Source organism: Protopterus annectens, chromosome 2.part2, assembly GCF_019279795.1.
Source record: "Protopterus annectens isolate FY-2018-M chromosome 2.part2, PAN1.0, whole genome shotgun sequence".
NCBI classification, from domain to species: domain Eukaryota; kingdom Metazoa; phylum Chordata; order Ceratodontiformes; family Protopteridae; genus Protopterus; species Protopterus annectens.
In genome coordinates this window covers 439,303,424-439,324,977 of record NC_056730.1, presented here as the reverse complement: position 1 = coordinate 439,324,977, position 21,554 = coordinate 439,303,424, and the positions used below count along the sequence as shown (strand labels likewise).

The window sequence follows — 21,554 nt, the reverse complement described above, 5'->3', positions numbered from 1 at the left end:
GCGAAAAAAAATTTGGTTTGCAAATACACGCGTTTTTATGCCAGAAAGTTGAAAGGCATAGAAATCAGCCCAAAAAGGCTAATAAAATTACAATTTCAGAGCTAGAAACCACTCCTCTAGCGTTAGATAGGCAGTACAATGCTCACCACTCCCACTGGTAAGCAGTAGGACTTCCCTCTACCACAGCAAGGTCTGGATAGCTCTGAACACAGAAAATAAAGTCCTGAGACTAGCAAAGGGATATGGACTGGCTAGGAAAGGTGGGAAACGAGCAAACAAGATAGTATTTTTTTTGTTGAAACAGGCTAAACAATGCAATAATACAGTAAATAAACACAGAAAAGGCTAACACACTTGAGTGTGTAGTCCTAAACAGTAAATGCAATTAAAACTCTATAAAATTAGCAATTTAAAACTTTTTAAATGAAGCAAGGCAAGTGCACAACTGAGAAATTATTTAAGAGGCACTAATACAGCAGCTAGTCTGCATATACAGAGAAGTCTATATATACAGAAAAGCGGCTAAAACACACAAGCAATTCAGATGCAGTGCAAACTAGAACACTTCAGTTGTAGCAATATTAAGGCAATTACAGTTATAATAAATGCTCTAAAATATACTCTATTTCCAAAATGTTTGAGAAGCAGTCAGAACACAAGGAGATTCAGGCAATTTTTTTTTTGAAAGGGAAAAAGGAGAAACAGAAGGCCTTCTCAGATGTTCACTCTGTATTAGGTAGAATGAGCTAATGACACTAGACTAGGAGGAGTGATCCCAGATCAGATTTACAGCAGGGGCGGGCAACTGCAAAGCCACCAAGTATAACAACAAGACATGAACAGGGAAGGAGGGTGGGGACCAATACTAAAGCTATTAGCCTACAGACAGTAAACACTACAGAAAGCCACAAAATGAAAGTTTTTAAACAGATAAAGGAGCAAAGAGACTCTACAGAATGATTTTAACTGCAAACAAATCAGTTACCCATGCAGTTTAGTTAATAGCAATAAAATACACTAAAAACTATGCAGCAGGCAATAAAAAGTGCTATATATAAATTGCTAGAAACAATAATCAGTATAAATAATCCAAAAAAACAGGATACTTCTATATCTCAGATCAGAGTTGCAATCAACGCCCCTCCACTCTGCTCAATGTGTATAGACAGAAATCCTCTCAAAGTTAGGGCTTAAATACCAGAAGATACAACCATAGACAACTTTTTTTTTTTTTTTTTTTAATGTGGACCATCTTTGGGCCTTTCAGCCGGCAAACAAGATCTGAGGTTCTGCAAAGGACAAAAGAGAATAATGGGTAGGGGAGGAAACTGAGCCCTGGATCCAAGAGTTTGCAAAAAAGGTGCCAAGGTTGGATCCAGTCGGATCCAATAACCCACCCACTGAATCAGATGGAAAAGACGTTAGATATTATAATAACGATACCCATCTGTTAATGAGGTAGGTCCTCTGGACACACAGTTCCTTTTCAGGGGCAATCCAGGAGCAATATCTGATTAAGTGACTTGCTCAAGGTCATACAAGTAGGCAAATGAGGGCTGAGGAAATCAAACCCTACCTAAGAAACTATAGCTCACAGTCTTAACCTTCTGCACCAGCTGCCAGACATACACATTGCAAACAGTAGCAAGAAAGATCCAAGGCAAATTTCAACTTTATACACAGACAGTCTTGATGTCTACCCTGCCTGGAAGGGGAAAGGTACACAGCTCTGGAAGTCAGATCAAGCGACGGGCCTTCTGCAGTAGAAGCCCTAGTAATAAGGATAGCTGCAACAGTGACCTATTCAAAGAAAACTGTCAGCTTTAATGTTATATGCACCACAGGAGACTCTTCAGCCTAAGGAAAAAATATTCATATTAAAAGTTTAGAAATGTGCTACAAAGCTGTCTAAGCAAAGTATAAAGCAGTGGGTGAGGTAATAATGGTCATACCACTGTGCATCACTGCATATAATGAATTAATAACTTTGGGATCTACACTGTATAAAAGTATACCAGCTGCAAACACTCTTAGCTTGTTTTATCCAAAACAAAATTACATTAGTAGTGCATAAACATAATGCATTCACTTTTCTACTTACAGTCACAACTTAAGTACTTCTATTTACTTACCTAAAAGGAGTCGTACACATTTAACGTGGTTCCCATGCACAGCATATAGCAAAGGTATGCCACCATTCTGAAGAAATGAAAATGAATAATGAATCATTGCAACCCAAAAAAAATTACTAAGAAAATGTACAACAAACTTATATTCAATCTAGTTAGTGTCTGGAAATAAAATGCAAACATCACAAAATCATTTTAACTCACAAAAAAAAAAAAAAAATCTAACCTCGTCATCCACTTTATTTTACTATACTAGAAGTACACTTACAATACACCTTAAAAAGCATTACATCTTCAAGGAGAATGGAAAAAAATGGGTCTGTAATGTGCCAAAACAAGGCTTCTCCAGCTATTTCTCTATTTAACAGTCTATTATAAAGCACCTTTTACTTAACATGACTGACCTCTACAGTCTCAAAATTTCTAAACTCTTTAGGCTTAGGTCATGTCCTTCACACAAAACAACTCTGCTGAACTCAGCGGTAGCAGTACTGCAATCATTGTACTGGACTGTGGCGGTGAAAAGCTGAGTCTTACAATAAATTTCTCAATTTTCCAGCCTGTCAATGTCCATACCCTCATCTATGGTCAATGACTTTTGGTGGCAACAAAGGAAGATATCAGAAGAAAAGCAGCTAAAATGGGGTGCTTTCATTCTCCATGACACAGCAAGGAGTACAGCAATAATCTGGGAGGATCTCAGAGTACAGCCACTGATCTTCAGGACTGAGAGCAGCCTGATGAGGTGGTTTGGTCACTTTGTGTGGATGCCTCTAGGCACCTCCCACAGCAGGTTATCATGGGCAGCCATATTGGAGAAGGCCATATGGCAGACGCAGAACATGCTAGACAAATTATCATCTCTCAGATGGCCAGGGAATGCCTTTGTATCCACCAGCAAGAGCCGAAGACTGTTGATGTGGATATGGAAGTATGGTCTGCCTACTTAGCTAGCTACAACTGTGGCCTTCATCAGGATAAGCGGTTTTACAACACGGACGGCTGGCAAGTATAAAATGATCTCAACAACTGACTGAAACTAATAAATAAATGCTCAGCCAATACTTAAAATTATTGATGCAGCCATTGGAAATAAGATTAGTGTTATCTAGTTGATGGCTCAAATGCCCTAAGGAGCCAGTCCTTCCCCATAGTCTATCAGCTAGTGGTCAAGAAAGGACATATGATTTAGCAAAAGCAGACCCTGGGGTGGGGCAGCAAAGTTCCTGCTTAAAAAAAAAAAAAAAAAAAAAAAAAAAACGACTGTAACTAATGCCACCTGCTACTGATGCCAATCAATTTTCATGGCCGCACAGAAAAGAATAACAGCCTTGTAAGGAGATCTCCTGACAGAAGCTTACACAGTTAGATGTGGAACTTCATGCTGTTTTTTCAGACCCTTTATGGTCCAGACAGTACAAAGTCACTAAATACATTTTACTGTGTTTGCTTAGCTTTTAATTTTAAACTTTTGTTAACCAGGTAGGACCCAAGAGGAAAGACTGATGTGCCCTAAAATTTATGTTCTGGTTATTTAAACTGATCAATTAAAGCAAGGACATGGAGGTTACATGAAACAAAATAGCCAACAATGTGCAGCTCATCTGGAGTTTCTTGCCTTAAACCACAAAAATCTTGCATTAAAACTCTTACAGTGTGTGTGTGTGAGTGTGTGTGTGTGTGTGTGGGGGGGGGGGGGGTGCTGATCACTTATATTTTCCCACCAGACATCCTTAATTACTGGCCCTAGTGGGAACACTGAGGCAAAGATTGTAAAACTTTAGAAAATGTTAATGGTACTGTTCTGTTCATCAATTCTGGACACAGCAAAGCATTTTGGTTGGGTCTGAGAGAGTAAATGAGCAACACAAAATTTTTTTTTAATGTAAAGGCAAAGCTGTCCCATACAATTCTGAACTAATCTAACAAAGTCTACTGTCACTAAAACGTGGGGTTAAATTATACAACTTTCAAGTTCATAGGTTGGTACTAGGCTATCGTCCCTAGGGCCTATACAAGCCTAGCCATAACAATTCCCTGGATATTTCTTCCCACAATATTTACTTCTCTGGTCCCCTGTCTAGCAGGGCGACTGACATGATCCAGAGGTGAATTCCCCATCTCCCATCCAATCATGAAGTTTCCTTTTGAAGAGGGCCAATGAGGTGCTCTGCTTGACATGTATGGGCAGCCTATTCCAGAGTATGGGGAGTCTCTGGGTCAGGAACCTATCCCTCCAGCATGTTATGTTCATTGTGGTGACAAGGTTTAGATCCCAGGAGCGTGTGGCTCTGAGTGATTGGGATTTCTTTAAGTGGAGCATGTCCAAGAGCTCAGGGTTTGACATGGCCTTGTATGTTAAGCAGAGATCACCTCTGAGTAGACGATATGTGACAGAGTATAGCTGGAGTTTTTTTTGGACGGTCAGCATATGGCATCTGCTTTAGGCCTGTGATTCTTTTAGTGAGGTATTTCTGTGGCTTTTCCAGCTGTTGCAGATGTCTTGTGAGGTACATACCAAATGGGGCATTATACTCTATAATGGGTCTAATGAGGGATTAGTACACTGGGACAATGATCTCCTTTTTTCTGGATGAAAAGCCCTTAGTGATGAGGTGTGCCACATAGAAGGATTTCCTGACTGTTGTGGTGATGTGGTTATCGAAAGTGAGATCACTGTCCACCTGTGTCCCCAAGTCTCACATCACACTTTCGATGTTTAGTGTACTGCCACCTATGTGGTAATTCATGGGTACATGTTTTTTTCCAAAGGGGATAACTATACATTTCTTGGCATTAAGCTTGAGCCCATGGCTCTAGCACCAGGCATCTGTTTCTGTAAGGCCCTTTGGTAGAATATCCACATCATTTGGGGATTCAATAATGACTCCTAGTTTGCAGTCATCTGCGAACTTTGTTAGCCATAGTCCCTTAGTGTTGGCCTGTACTTCAGAGAAGTAGATTCCAAACAAGAGTGGTCCCAGGACTGAACCCTGAGGTACTCCACTTGTCACTTGTCTGGAGCTGGATTTGGAGTCGGCTACTTTTACAGTCTGGGTTCTGTCAGTAAGCCAGTTTGCAACCGATCGAGTGACGTAGGGATTTATGCCCAGCTTAGTAAGTTTATCTAGGATTCCAGAGTGGAGGATGGTGTCTAAGGCCTTGGTGAGGTTCAGATAGGCAGTGTGGACTGCCTTACCCTCGTCCACAGCTCTGGAGACTGATTCGAAGAAGTCAATCAGATTCAGGAGAAAAGATCGGCCCTTCACAAGCCCAAACTGGGTGGGGTTCAGTGTTTGAAGGTTGCCAATGTCTTTGTTTATAAGTTCCATGATAATGCGTTCCATGCCCTTGCACATCAGGCTTGTCAGACTGATGGGACAGTAGTTCCCGGGATCCAAGGCGGAACCCCCCTTGTGGAGTGGGATAACTGTAGCTGTGCGCCACTCAGTGGGCACAAAGCCTGAGGCGAGGCTATGATTAAACATGACATTTAGGTGAGGTGCCAGTTCATTTTGTAGTTCATGTAGTACACAGCCTGGGATGTCATCTGGTCCCATGGATGCTGTATTCTTAGCTTTGGAGAGTGCGGTTTCTACCTGTGTGGCCGTGATTACTGGAATTTGGCAATCTTTTGGTATTGAGATGGGCCCTTTGGGGGGTGATGTTGGCACTAAATCGATCTGCCAGGATATTGGCAATATCCTTGGGATCAGTATATTTAATGCCATTCTGTTGTAGCTCAGAGCAGATCTGAGCATTGCCATTTAGATTCTTGACATAACTATAGAATGCCTTGTGGTTGTCTTTGGAATCTTTGGCAATTTTATTTTCGTAACTAGCTTTTGAGGATTTTATGAGGGATCTCAGCTTCTTACCGAGGCTGGTGAGAGTTTTTTGCATCCTGGGATTTTCCTCTTTTCTGCAACAGTTTCTTCCTTCTGTTGTATAGTTTGTTTATAGCAGGGGACCACCAGATTGGCTTCCTTTTTTTGGAGAAGAGCATCTTGGTTCTATTTGGGATGGCACGATTCATGCACGAGTGGATGTGCTCGTACAGTGCCTTAGTGTAGGATTCTGCAGTCGAACTTTCAGATCCCGTCTGCATGGGTGTCATGAAGTTTGTCACTTTTGACTTCAGTAGCATGAAGTTGGCTTTGGAGAAGTTTTTTTTAAGGAGGTTTCCTTACTGGGGGTGTGGGGGTGGGATGTGGATGTCAAGGGTGATTTGCTTATGGTCAGACCTGACTAATGAGGGGGTGATCACTGGTGTGGGGCATCTATCTCCCATGTTGGTAATGACCAGGTCTAGGATATTGGAGCCCCTGGTGGGACAATGGATTAGTTGATCCAGGGCATTGGAATTTATGAATTCCAAGAACTGTTGGGAAAAAGAGTTGGTACGTACCCGAGTAGTTTTCCCAGTTAATGGCAGGGTAGTTGAAATCACCCAGTATTAGGGTGTTTGGTTGTATCTTAATATTTTCCAGTATGTTTAGAAAGGTGTAGTGAAAATCTTGGGGCATGGTGGGGGATCTGTAGCAAGCTACAATTTCGATTGCAGTCTTACCTAGTGTTAGTTGCACCTGGAGAATTTCAGATGCTTTGTGTTGGGCAACTAGCCTGGAGGTGTGAATATCCCTGGTGAATATGGACAATCCTCCACATTTAGCGTTTCGGTCTTGGTTTTGTGGCCGAAAAGTGTGGTAAGAGTTGTATAGCCTGGTATTGCAGGGGTGCTCTCTGGAGCCTTGAACCAGGTCTCAGTTACTGCACAGATATCGATGTTCTCCATTTTTAGGAGTGCCTCGAGAGACTGCATTTTGAGGTTTAGACTGCTAGCATGGAGTAGCATTACCTTCAGATTTTGCATGCTTGTATCGGTTACGGTGGTGGTTTTATCCTTTGAACCTTGCCTAAAAAAGGCACTACAGGGGTGGCAAGAGCTTTAGCCAGTAACCTGAATCCCAGGGGTGACATGTGCAGACCATCTCTGCCAAAGAATCGTGGTTTGTCGATCATGTCTTCCCAGGCAGACAGATACTGGATCCCCTTTGAATGACACTAGAAGCTTAGCCAATTGTTGAAGTCAATCATTTTGTCCTTATACTGTGGTACCATTCTGGGCAAAGGCAGAATGCTACTCAGGGCTAGGGTCATACCTGCCTGGGCCACATGAGCCAAGAGCTCTTCCATGTAGTCCAGGGAGGTACATAAAGTCATTCACTCCAGCATGGACAATGACAGTCTCGTATTTGTACTTGTGGAGTGACTTGCGTGCATGCGTAATGTGGTGGATCCTGGCACCCAACAGGCAGCTGACTGTAATTTTCTCCTTGTTCAGCCTGGTGAGTGGGATATCAGTGTGCCTGACTATAGAGTCACCTATGACTAAAGTGTTGGCTACATTGTCTTTCCTTAGGGGCTGTTGTTGGGTGGCACACTGGTGTTGTGAGCTATGTGTCACTTTGGTTGGGACTGGTGTTGGTTTGCTTTTCAGCTTTGGAGGTCCTTGTTGCTTGGGCAGGTTAATGTTAACGGCCTCCGCATATGTGGGTTTAGTGTTGCTGTGTGTGTGTGGGTGCTGATGGTGTGGGTTTTGTAGAGCTATGAGTTGCTTGAGGTGTAGTGCAGGTGTTAACCTTCTCCTCTTGTCTGTCTAGCACAATCTTGGCCGGAGAGAGCTTTGCTTCCAGTTTGGCTATGTAAGTGCATCTCTTGCAGGTTGTAGTGTTGGGTGGTAGGAGGAGAAGATTGTCTGTGTACATGAGGTAGATGCCGCATTGCCCCAGTATGCCCAAATTCACAAGGTGGACAGGAGAAATCACCAGAAGCTGACCCTTGGACATGCCTGTTTAGGTGCTTTTTTTGTAAAGTTTAAGAGCTGTTTTCCTTTACTTTTGCAAGGTACTTTGCAATTATAGGCTGTTTAGTGCCTACGATTAATTTCTCCTTATTGACAAGGAGAGTTTGAGTGCTTGTATCAGTTTCAGGCTTCCTAGTGCTTTCCAGCAGGTTCTAGAGCAAGTGCTAGTCACAGGGGTTCAGATTTTAGTGCTACTACTGAGAAACCAGCTAGTTCTAAGGGAAAATTTGAAGAGCACACTTTCTGGCACCTGGAATAGTTTAACTGTAGCCTTGCAGTGCTGCATGATGCGAAAAATGTGTAAACACACGCGTTTTTAAGCCAGAAAGTTGAAAGGGATAAAAATCAGCCCAAAAAGGCTAATAAAATTACAATTTCAGAGCTGGAAACCACTCCTCTAGTGTTAAATAGGCAGTACAATGCTCACAACTCCCACTGGTAAGCAGCAGGACTTCCCTCTACCACAGCAAGGTCTGGATAGCCCTGAACACAGAAAATAAAGTCCAGAGACAAGCAAAGCCTGGGATTTGGACTGACTAAGAAAGGTGGGAAACGAGCAAACAATATAGTATTTTTTTTGTTGAAACAGGCTAAACAATGCAATAATACAGTAAATAAACACAGAAAAGGCTAACACACTTGAGTGTGTAGTCCTAAACAGTAAATGCAATTGAAACTCTACAAAATTAGCAATTTAAAACTTTTTAAATGAAGCAAGGCAAGTGCACAATTGAAAAACGATTTGAGGCAGTAATACAGCAGAATAAGTAGCTAATCTACATATACAGAGAAGTCTATATGTACAGAAAAGCAGCTACCTAAGGCAATTACAGTTATAATAAATGCTCTAAAATATACTCTATTTCCAAAATATTTGAGAAGCACAGTCAGAACACAAGGAGATTCAGGCAAATTTTTTTTTTGAAAGGGAAAAAGGAGAAACAGAAGGCCTTCTCGGATATTCTCTGTATTAGGTAAAATGAGCTTATGACACTAGACTGGGAGGAGTGTCCCAGATCAGATTTACAGTAGGGCCGGGCAACTGCAAAGCCACAAAGTACAACAACAAGACACAAACAGGGAAGGAGGGTGGGGACCAATACTAAAGCTATTAGCCTACAGACAGTAAACACTACAGAAAAGGAGCAAAGAGACTCTACAGAATGCAGTGGATTGCCTGGTCTGTATTCCTTCCTGCCTTGACTGAATGCACTTGAACATGTCAATTGTTAGAAGAGTCTACGACACCTCAATTTTAGTGCTCCAAATATTCAGGTCTACTTCTGTAAGATGGAGGAAGGAATGTGAGACTTGCTTGAAGAAAGTAAGGCTGTGTGAGGGCAGTCACCATAGCCACAGATGGTCAAATAATAGTATCACTGTTGCAATAAAAATCATTACCCATGTAATTAATTGCAAGTGGACATCAGAATTCCAACCTGACTTCATGCGCATTAAGGTCATCTGTAGTACAGAGCAGACTTCCTTACCATACCACACCACACCCTCTGGCAGCACAGAGGATTAAGGCTTCAAGCTGCTTTCCTTAGCTTCATCTGCCTAGTGTGAGACTCAGAGCAAGTAAACTGACCAGACTTTTGTCCCCTGGTCACCTCCAAAAAAGGGACACTTGTGTTTAATGGGCTTAGTTGATTAACAGATTGTATACAAAATAGTAAAAAGAAAAAAATACACTGGCAGCATGCTCAGCTGAAAGGAAAGGACAACTCACATCATGTTACCTTGTGTGTTCCTATTGCAGCAAGAAAGCAAGCCAGGGACAGGTGAACCTGCATCCAGACGCAGACCTGGTCTAATAATTTCCAAAGACTGCAGCAGCAGCTAACAACTGCTTAGGACAATACCCATCCAACCCTAGAAAGGTGAAATCTGAATCTCTTCAATAAATAAATGCAACAAAGTAAATAAAAGGTTACTTTAAGGGGCAAGCCTCCCCTGGATAAAGCTCAGCAAAAAAAATCAAAGTATTAATATACATCTTGGTAAGACGTATACTGGAAGCAAATAAACCCAATACCATATTCAAGAGTGACTACCTACCCCACTATAAACTGGGAATCAAATGGATCTATTTTATATGATCAACTTTTTAAATAGTTGAATTTCATATGACTGAAGTCAAACGATCGGCTATTTAAAAAGCTAAAAATGCCTAAAACAGGACAAACAAAATTTTTACTGCTGGGCAAGCCCCCCAGCCCCCCCCCCCCCCAAACAATGATATATACAAACTGACATCCAATACAGTGGGGAACAGGGCATATTTCCTGTTCCCCACTGTACCTTCTTCTCCATACAATTCACTGTTTGTGCTATTATGAGTATGTTCAGATTTTTAACCAGTCGCTCAATCATATGAAATTCAACTATTTAAAAAGTCAATCATATGAAACAGACCTAAATCATACACAACCCCAAACAATGGGCCCAGAGATTCCTGGACTTTGTCAGCACAAATTCTCTGGACCACATAGTTCATGTGCTTACTATGGGTGAGAACATAGTACATTTGATCAGAGTATGGGAAAACGCTACCCTCCCCTAGTGTAATGTCACCTCTGATGAGGTCGGACCTTAAAGCGGTCTCCTTTGAAATAAAAACAAAAGCCAGGACTCCTGCTAACCTTGGGACATTAGGAACTATTCCAAGACAAACTTCCTGCTATTAAATGATAACCTGACAAAATTTCACACCCTGCAAGCCTTGAAAACACTGCCACGCATGTAGAATTGTAGAACCTATACAATCATGTCATTAGATGTATTGAGACACCTGTACCTACCAGGTACAAGAAAAACAAATGCAAGAAAAGTACAGTTTTGTACCTACCATAAATGTAGATGTTCGAAGATCCACATTGCTGCAGTCCTTACATATGGGTAGTCCGCTGTCCTCGGTCGGCCCGAATACCAAAGTATTAGGCTGACGTCGGTCAAGGCGCTTAAAACTGACATCAGGACGTCAGGGTACAAAAGCGCATGACCGACGTCATTTCCTCAGTCTTTTCTTGCCCCAGATGTCAGAAGGCCCTAACAAGAAAGGCCAAAGCCAAAAACCAGCAAAAACTAACCAACCACCCGTGCACTAACCATATTTACAATATGTACAACACAAACCACACCACCACCTTCAACAACAGAGGGAAGGAGGGAGGGTAAGTGGACTGCAGCAATGTCGATCTTGAACATCTACATTTATGGTAGGTACAAAACTGTACTATGTTCTTCATCTCACATTGCTGCAGTCCTTACATATGGGTAGAATCCCAAAGCAGAGGTAAGGGAGGATGGCAAAACTATAAAGCATTAGGAGCTGCCAAAATGCCCTGTAAAATAGCAGTGGCAAATCCAGCCCTAGATTTAGAGTAAAGTGGAAGGTGGTAATGCTTAGAGAAAGTATGCACTGAACTCCAAGTAGCTGCTTCCAAAATATCTTTAGTAGCCACCCCTTAAAAAGCTGTAGAAGTGGCAGTAGCCCTAGTGGAATGAGGCCTAATCCCAGCTGGAATCTCCTTACCATGATGGGAATAACAGAAAGCAATACAAAAACCAATCCACTTAGAAATAGTTTGTTTTGAAACAGGTTTGCCCTGAGAACCCAAAGCAAAAGAAACAAACAACTGCTGAGACTGCCTGAACCCTTTAGTTCTGCTCAAATAATATCGCAACTGTCTGTGTATATCCAAAGTGTGCAAAATCCTTTCCCCTTTATTTTGGGGTTTGCATAAAAGTAGGCAAATGAATAGTTTGGTTTAAAGCCACACTAGAAACCACTTTAGGCATAAAAGAAGGGTTAGTACAAAGACACCCTATCCTTGTGGAAAATTAAGAAAGGCTCAACTGCCATAAGGGCCTGTAATTCAGAAACCCTTCCGCAGAGGTAATGGCCAACAAAAAGCAGTCTTCCATGATAAATATTTCAACTCTGCAGATGCTGCAGGCTCAAAAGGTTGTAGAGTGAGTTTCTCCAACACAAAATTGAGATCCCAAGCAGGAGTAGGAGCTCTACGTGGGGGTCTTATATTCTTTGCCCTCTAAGGAATTGCTTAAACAAAGGCTGAGAAAATAATGGTGGGTCACAGTCATAGTGAGCAGAAATTGCTGCAGCATGAACCTTTATAGAGGAGAAGGACAAACCTTTGTCCAATAACTCAGTAAGGTATTGAAGCGCCAACACTTAAATTAGGTTTAGAAACATCAAAGTCCTTTGCTGTACTCCAAAATAAAAATCTCCTCCATTTATCTGCGTAAACTTTCCTTGTACTAGGCCTTCTGGCCTCCAAAATAACATTCAAAACTTGTTGTGGAAGCTGAGACCCTCCAGGGTTTAAAACAGAATATGCCAGGCTGTCAGATGTAGAGAATGAAGTTTGACATTGAGTAAATGACTGTTCTCCTGAGACAGCAGGTGAGGAATCGAAGGCAAAGGCCATGGAGGCTCCTACCAGACTTCTCAGTAATGGGTACCAGTGCTGTCGAGGCCAATCTGGAGCTATTAAAATCATGTTTGGCTTGTCCTGTCTGACCTTCAGGAGTACCTTTGGGAGGAGAGGCAGAGGTGGAAAGGCATACACGTGAAGATTGCTCCAATTGAATGAGAGAGCATCCACTTTCCAAGCTGTGGGATGAAACCTTTTTGTGCAAAACTTTGGCAGCTGGTAATTTAGTGGAGAAGCGAACAGATCTATGTCTGGAGTTCCCCATAACACTGTCAATCTCTGAAATACATGAGGATCCAATTTCCACTCGTGGGGATCCATAATTTGTCTGCTCAACACATCTGCTAAGGAGTTCTGTGCTCCTGGCAGAAACCTTGCCTGAAGATTTAGCTGTAAACTGAGAGCAGTCTCCCACAAAATCATTGCTTGCCTGCATAGAGGATAAGAATGTCCCCCCCCTTGCTTGTTGATGTACCACATGACAGTTGTGTTGTCTGTTTGAATCAACACCTGCCCTGGAAGAAGTAAATCCTTGAAAGCTATCAATGCAAATTGGACTGCTAACATCTCCTTCAAGTTGATATGTAGATGTTGAAGTTTGGCAGGCCACGTGTCTTGTACCCATTTTCCATTTAGATGAGCTCCCCAAGCTTTGTCTGAGGCATCTGTCGTTAAAATCTGACTCGCCTCTGGCCGGGTCACAGAGAGTCCCTTGTTTAGGTGACATTCCTGAGCCCACCACAAAACTCCTTTTGAATGCAAGGTATTATCTGAATGACAGTGTCCAAATCTTGGCAGTGCTGTGTCCATACATTCTTGAGATACCATTGTAGCTTCATCATATGCAGTTTGGCATTGGGAAGTACCAGAATACAAGATGCCATGAACCCCAAGGCTTGAAGGACTGTCCTTGCAGTCAGCCTGGACTGACGAGACAATTGGTGGAAGTAAAGAGAAAGATTCTTTTGTTTGTCCGGGGTCAAAAAGGCCATCTGGGATGCTGTATTCAGTCTCACACCCAGAAAGAACATGTCCTGAGAGGGTACTAGACTGGACTTTATTTCGTTCACAGAATACCCCAGGCATCTTAACACTGCCATCACATACTGTAGATGAAGAAGTTCGTCCTTTTCTTGGGCCAGAATCAGGCAATCGTCCAAATAAGGATAGATTTGTATTCCTCTTAGCCTGAAGAAAGCTACCACTGGAGCCAGAACCTTCGTGAATACTCTGGGCGCAGTAGATAAGCCAAAGGGCAATGCAGAGAACTGATAATGTGAAGTCCCAGCCCGAAAACACAGATACTTCCTGCAACTGGGCCTGATAGGAACATGAAGGTAAGCCTCCTTGAGATCCAGAGTCACCATCCAGTGATCTTTGCCCAGCAGAGGTAAAAGCTGTTGTAACGTCAACATTTTGAACTTGGGAATGTCCAGATATGTGTTGAGGATAGATAAATCCAAAATTGGTCTCCACGTGTTTCCTTTCTTTGGTACTAGAAACAGGCGAGAATAAAATCCTAGGCCCACTTCTGGCAGAGGGACCGGTTGTATGGCCCCTATTTGAAGTAGTAGAGAAATTTGTTTGTGAGCCTCTAGTCTTTGCTGAGGAGGAACGTCCGGCATGCCTTTGAAAGGAGGCAAGGTATGGAAATAAAACTTGTAACCCTGGTGTATGATCCCCAATACCCATTTGTCCTGGGTAATCAACATCCAATTTTCCTTGAAGAGTGCTAACCTTCCTCCCAAAGGTGCTGCCAGGCAAGAAGGATCTGGCAGCTGAAAAAGTAGGTCATTGGGCCTGTTTACGAAAGGACTGGCCCCTGCCCTCACCCGAAGATTGTGCAGGAGAACTCCCTGTTCTAGGCCTGAAAGAACTCTGAGCTCTGCCCCTACCACGTCTAGATCTACCCCTAGACTGAGAATCATAAGAAGGATACGTCCACCCCTTAGCAGGCCAATTCCTACTAAACTTCGGAGGCTGAACTTGCAAAAAATCTTTAACAGCCTGCATAGACTTAGCCTTGTCTTCCATTTTCTTCAAGACTGACTCCACAGGTCAACCAAACAACACATCCGACTGCAAAGGAGCATCCAAAATCCTTGTCTTAACGTGGTCAGATAAATTCTGATCCTTCAGCCAGGCGTGCCTGCGAAGAACTGAGCCAGTGGCAGCCACCCTAGACGAGGCCTGCACAGCATCAAAACCACACTGTAATGAATGCTTACCCATCTGTTCAGAGACATGCACCAAATCTTGTAATTCTTTACACTCAATGCCTTCCGCCAGAGCATCCACCTTAGACTTCAATTGAGAAAGAAGAAAGTTTTGATATTTCAACATATGAAACTGGCAATTCAAAGCCCTCATAGCTAAGGTAGAAGATGTATAGACCTTCTTTCCCCATCTATCCAAAGCTCTGGCTTCTTTATCTAGAGGAACCGGATTTTTACAACAGAGGCCTTGACACCCTTAGGTCCCTGACTAATAGTTTCTGGGTCCGCCCTAGGACTCTTATAAAGATATTTATGAGCCTCAGGCACCCTGTAATACCTATCCGGTTTAACAGGAGCAGGAGGCAGAGAATCAGGATTAAGTGAAGCCTCTGCAAACACATCTTCCACAACATCCAGAACAGGGGTATAGCCAAGGGCCTATGCTGGGGTAACAGCAAAATTCCCTAAGCCTTTTCCGAGAATCAGAAAAGTCCTGACCTTCCCACTTAAAATGTTCCCTCATAGAATGAAGTGTCTCTGAAAAAGAAAAATCCTCTGGAGGAGAAGCAGAAGGAGTGGAATCATCTGCATCAGAATCAGAATAAGGAGAGTACTCCTGCAAGTCTTCAGCTGAAGACTCTGAAACATCCAAGCCTGCTCAAAACTTCCCAACTCTGGCTCCACCCTAGGCCTCTTATCAGGAGGGGGCAAAGAACCTCTAATCAGAGTAATCAAATCTTCTGCCATTTTAAGCATGTGCTTCTTAGGCACAGACCCTGCTGAACTAGGAGTGACACCAACAGAAGCTAAAACTGGCCTGCCTCTGGGAGAAGCCTTGGAAACAGAAGGAGAAGGCCTAACCACCCTAGGAAGGGAGGGGAGTACAGTAACTTGAGAAGCCCCTTCAGCCTGACCTGCCTCCTGAGAGACCACCTCCTGCAAAATCAAAGTCTCCCCCTGAGACTCCAAAGAAGTCTCCGTCAGAACCACCGGTTCCACTGAAGCCTCTAAAGAACCGGCGTCCGGAACGGACGACTCATCTTGCCTGGGTTTAACTGCTTTGTCTTTGCGCTTCTTCGAGAAGCGGCCGGAGAATCCGACGGCATATTATAATTGCACCGCTTCCCAAAGACCAGCCTAGCACAATCTAACCTTCGCTTAATAGTGCGTTTATTGAACCTAGCACAAAAGCGACACCCAACAACGTCGTGCTCAGGCCCCAAACAAGGAATACACAAAGAATGATAATCGCTATGCGGTATGTGTTTCGCACAAGAAATACAGTTATTCACTTTTTCTGACATCCGGTAAAACACTGAGGCAAGAAAAAAAACAAAATATTCCCCAACGGGGTACTTAGCCAACTTGGATTCGGTCTGAAACTCCGAATTCGAAAAATTTCAGAATGCCGAACGGCACTTGCAACGCTGCTTCTGCATCGGACCATGCGGCAAAAAAGACTGAGGAAATGACGTCGGTCATGCGCTTTTGTACCCTGACGTCCTGATGCCAGTTTTAAGCGCCTTGACCGACGTCAGCCTAATACTTTGGTATTCGGGCCGACCGAGGACAGCGGACTACCCATATGTAAGGACTGCAGCAATGTGAGATGAAGAACATCAAACCATCCTGGTGAAATCCCAATATAAATAGGTTGCAAAATAAAAGGATGAAAGTCATGGCAAAAAAGGAAGTACAGTGCCCAGCAGGATAATGAAAAACATTCTCATCAGTCCAAACCAGCAACTCGGACGATAAATCAAGTCTACCAAAACCAAATTTGTGGTAAAAATGGCCTACCAGGCCATTGAAAACCATAAGGCTTTTTTAGCCATGTCTGCAACCTCAAAGGTAGTACGCAACAAAGTGCTGAACTAATTGTAAATGGAGAAAAAGGAAGTTACGTACTCACCATAACGTTCCATCTGAGTAGTTGTACTTCATTTGTCTTCAACATGTGGGAATATGGATCCATGTCAGATCCAAGCTGGCAAAGATTACTAGCATCAGCTCCGAGCTCCAGACTCCTCCCCTTACCCATAATCCACTCCCCTTTCCTTCCATCCCCAGATCGAGTTTGCTGAACTTGCACTATAACCCGGATTGATAACATACTTGTAAACCCATACTTACAGCCCGCAGGCTGAACATGTGCCAAAGGTCCGGGGGAAGGAGGGAGGAATGGTTGAAGACAAATGAAGTACAACTACTCAGATGGAATGTTATGGTGAGTACATAACTTCTAGTTTACTTCATTTGATCTTCAACATGTGGGACAGAGTCCCCAGCTACTAAACTCCTGGGTGGCCCTCATGGAAGGATATTCCTGAGCACCATGGAGCCAAAGGATGCTCTTCTTCTAGATGTCAAATCCAATTTATAATGGGAGATAAACGTATGAGATGAGGACCAAGTAGCTGCTGAGTAAATGTTATCTAAAGACACTCTAGACCAGAAAGCTGCAGATGTAGCCATGGACCTGGTGGAATGAGCTTTAACCTGACTTGGAGGAGACATGCCTTTGGTCTTGTAGACCTGCAGGATGCATGAAAAAATCCATCTAGCTATCGTGACCTTTGAAAAAGGTTTGCCCAAAAAGGGTCTATAGAACGAAACAAACGATCAGATTTATGAAAATTTTTTGTCCTGTGTAAATAAAATCGTATCTGTCTGTGCACATCCAACATGTGTAGTTTGTATTCCATTCTGTTGGCAAAACTGGGAAAGAACACAGGCAAATTTAGAGTCTGATTGATATTGACTGGTGATGTCACCTTAGGGAGAAAGGATGGATTGGTGCAAAGGGAAACTCTATCTTTATGAAAAATCATGTACGGGAACTTTATGGACAAGGCCTGCAGTTCTGAGACCCTCCTAGCACAGGTAATAGCGACCAGAAAAGCTGTTTTCCACAATAAAAATTTTAGATCAACAGTAGCAGTAGGCTCAAAAGGCAGAGCGACCAGAGCTTGAAGAATGTACAGTTGTGTACACTTAACATAAATGTAGATGTTCGAGTGTATTCACTGTTGCAGTCATTACATTTGGGTTATCTGCTTGCAGGTAGCCCTCAGCCGGCCTGATTATCAAAGTCTTGGGTACTGCATCGTTTGCTGTCTCTTCTTCCATGATGTCAGGTAGTCAGGGGTATAAAGTATGCAGTAGACGCCATTAATCAGTTTTTCTTGCCCCAGATGTTAGGTGCCCCCATAATGGGAAGCAATTATATACAAGGTTACACCTCCAACTATAAGCAAATACACCACACAGCTGAAATACAGTAAACAAGAAGAGAGGCATAGCAAATAGACGTCAGGGGGCTGGAGGGAGGGTTACCAGGACTGCAACAGTGAATAAACTCGAACATCTACATTTATGGTAAGTGTACACAACTGTACTATGTTCTTCGTCTTTCACTGTTGCAATCATTACATTTGGGTAGACTCCCAAAGCTAAGGAAGGGAGAAGGCAATTAGAGAGCACTAGGACCAGCTATTAGGCCCTGCAAGACTGCAGTGGCAAAACCAGCGCTGGATTTAGAGAAAACAGGCAAGTGGGTAATGCTTGGTGAAGGTATGAACAGAACTCCAGGTAGCAGCTTCTAGGATGTCCCTGGTAGGAACACCTCTGAGAAAGGCTGTTGAAGTAGATGCAGCCCTGGTGAAGTGTGGTCTTATCCTCTTGTGGGGTAGGTTTTCCATGGTGCTTATAGCAGAAATGAATGCAATGGCCTATCCATTTAGAAGTGGTTTGCTTTGAAATGGCCTTCTCCTCTGACTGTGCAGCAAAGGCAACTAGCAACTGTTCAGTTTTCCTGAGAGGCTTAGTCCAGTCCAAATAAAATCTAAGTTGTCTGTGCACATCCAAAGAGTGCAGTAATCGTTCTCCTTTGTTCTGTGGATTAGAAAAGAAGGTTGGCAAATGAACGGACTGATTAAGGGCCACAATGGATACCACCTTGGGCATAAAGGAAGGACTGGTCTTGAGGGACACCCTGTCTGCATGGAAGATGATGAAGGGCTCCACTGCCATGAGGGCCTGTAATTCAGACACTCTTCTTGCTGAAGTGATGGCTAGAAGGAAGGCTGTTTTCCAAGAATAAAAAACGCATCTGTGTGGTTTTGTGCACCGGGCAGCACCATTTAGCTAGAGTTAAACTATTCTTGGCTCCACAAAGTCTACTCTTCAATTTTTCCCTTGGAACTAGACAAATCTTCAACTTGAGCACTCAAACCATTCATTTCACAGTCAAGCACTTGCTTAAAACTCATAGCAAGCACTAATTAACCCTAGCACTAGACCCCCATATACTGTCCAGAAGGACAAGGCTCTATTTGTCCCCACCAGCCAATCAGAAAAACAGCTGAATCTACCTATTCGGGTATGTCCAAAGGGCAGTTTCCGGTGTACTCTCCAGTCCAACTGGTGAATCTGGGTATTCTGAGGCAATGTTACAACTGCGTCATGTACACAGACAACCCTCTCCTCCTACTACCAAACACTAATATATGCGAGAGATGCAATTATACAGCCAAACTGGAGGCAAAGCTCTCTCAACCCAAGACTGGAACTGACAGTCAAGAGGAGAAGGGTAATACTTGCAACACACCACCAGTCTCACATAGACCTAATAAACCAACACCGGCAAATAACGCACATGAATACATGAAAACATACTCAGAGGCGCTAAATAAAAATCTGCAAAAGCAACAGAGACCTCCAAAGCAGACATCCAAGCAACCTCCACACCCAATCACCAACCATGAAACACATACTTCACATAATCAGTGTGCCACGCAATCACAGCCCTTAACGCAAAATAACATACCCAACACACTAGTAAAAGGCGACTCTATAGTCAGGCATACTGATGTCCCACTAACTAGGCTGGACAAGGAGAAGGTTACAGTTAACTGCCTGTCAGGTGCCAGGATCCGCCACATAACACAAGCACTCAGGTCACTCCAGAACAAGTACAAATACAATTCTGTCATTGTCCATGTTGGTGTAAATGACCTGAGACGTACCTCCCTGGACTACATGAAAAGAGACATGGAAGAGCTCTCTGATCATGTAGCCCAGGCCGGTATGACCCTGACCCTGAGTAGCATCCTGCCCTCACCAAGAATGATGCCACAGTATAAAGAAAAAATTATCTATTTCAACAACTGGCTAGGTTTCTGGTGTCATTCAGTGGATCCAGTATCTGTCTGCCTGGGATGACATGCTCGACAAGCCACGTTGCTTCGCAAGAGATGGCTTGCACCTGTCACCCTTAGGCTTTCGAATACTGGGCCAAGGCTCTTGCTGCCCCAATAGTGCCTTTTTTAGGCAAGGCTCAAAAGACAAACCCACCACCATAAATAGCACAAGTAACCAAAAAACTGAGGGTAATGCTACTCAACGCCAGAAGTCTAAACCTCAAAATGCACGCACTCGAGGCACTCCTCAGTATGGAGAACATCGACATCTGTGCAGTAACAGAAACCTGGTTTAAGGCTCCTGAGAGCACCCCAGCACTACTAGGCTATAACTCATACCATACCTTTCGGCCACAGAACCAGGACCGAAACACAAAAGGCAGGGGTGTATCCATATTCACGGATACCCAGACCTCCAGGTTAGTGGCACAGCACAATGCATCAGAGATCATCCATGTGCAACTAACAATGGGCAAAACTGCAATCCAAATTGTAGCTTGCTACAGATCACCCACCATGGCCCAGGACCCCCATTCCGCATTTCTGGAGACACTGGGAAACATGAAGGTCCTACCAAACACCTTAATACTAGGTGATTTCAATTACCCAAACATAAACTGGGAGAACTACTCAAGTACTAACTCCCTTGCCCAACGCTTCCTAGAATTTATAAACTCGAACGCCCTGGATCAACTGGTCAACACCCCCACCAGAGGGAACAACATACTGGACCTGGTCATCACCAACATGGGTGACCGGTGTTCCACACCGGAGGTCAACCCCTCGCTGGTTAGATCAGACCATGGACTAATCACTCTAATATCCACATTCCGCCCCCACCCTCAATCAAGGAAACCACCATGAAAAACTTTTCAAAAGCAAACCACGTTACTTAAGACCGAGGTGGAAAGGCTCACAAGCCCCCATGCTAAAGGACAATGCTGTCCAAGCTGCTGAAACCTTTACAAAGGCACTCTATGAGCATCTGCAGGAATGCATGGATCGTGCTATCCCAAGTAAAACCAATACTCACTCCTCCAAGAAAAGGAAACCAGTCTGGTGGACCCCTGCCATAAACAAGCTATACAACAGGAGGAGGAAAAGTACAGTTTTGTACCTACCATAAATGTAGATGTCCGATAGGTATGCATCTGCAGTCATCACATATGGGTTGTCCTGCCTCAGGCAGCCCTTCAGTCGGCCGGATTCCAAAGTCTGGGTCCGGCGTCGGCTGATGTCGCAATTTCCCCGACGTCAGAGCGCCTGGGGTATAAAAGCATCAGCTGACGCCATCTTCCTCAGTTTTTCTTGCCCCAAATGCCAGGTGCCCTCTAAGGAAGGCTAAATTTGGAGAGATGCATTTAAAAATCCAAACATGCACAATAATATAAAAACAAATACACCATAATAGATCACCCCAGCTAGCTATAAGAGGGGTAAGTACCCAAGAAATACCACAGAGGGGAAGGAGGGAGGGTAAACCTGACTGCAGATGCATACCTATCGGACATCTACATTTATGGTAGGTACAAAACTGTACTATGTCCTTCAAGGATGCATCTGCAGTCATCACATATGGGTAGAATACCATAGCCAATCTGGGGTGGAGGAACTATGTAAAGGATGGTGTAGCTAAAATGCCCTGCAGGACTGCCGTAGCAAAGCCTGCTCTGGATCTGGAA

General features: G+C 43.5%; 1 protein-coding gene across 1 annotated transcript in view; it reads right to left on the bottom strand.

Annotated features, from left to right (window-relative positions):
* Positions 1 to 21,554, bottom strand: part of ANKRA2 (ankyrin repeat family A member 2) — a 536,537-nt gene that overhangs the window by 121,027 nt on the left and 393,956 nt on the right. The window contains exon 10 of the mRNA XM_044063946.1: positions 2,133 to 2,199. Within this exon, the coding sequence (XP_043919881.1) occupies positions 2,133 to 2,199 (67 nt within the window). The remainder of the gene's footprint in view (positions 1 to 2,132; positions 2,200 to 21,554) is intronic.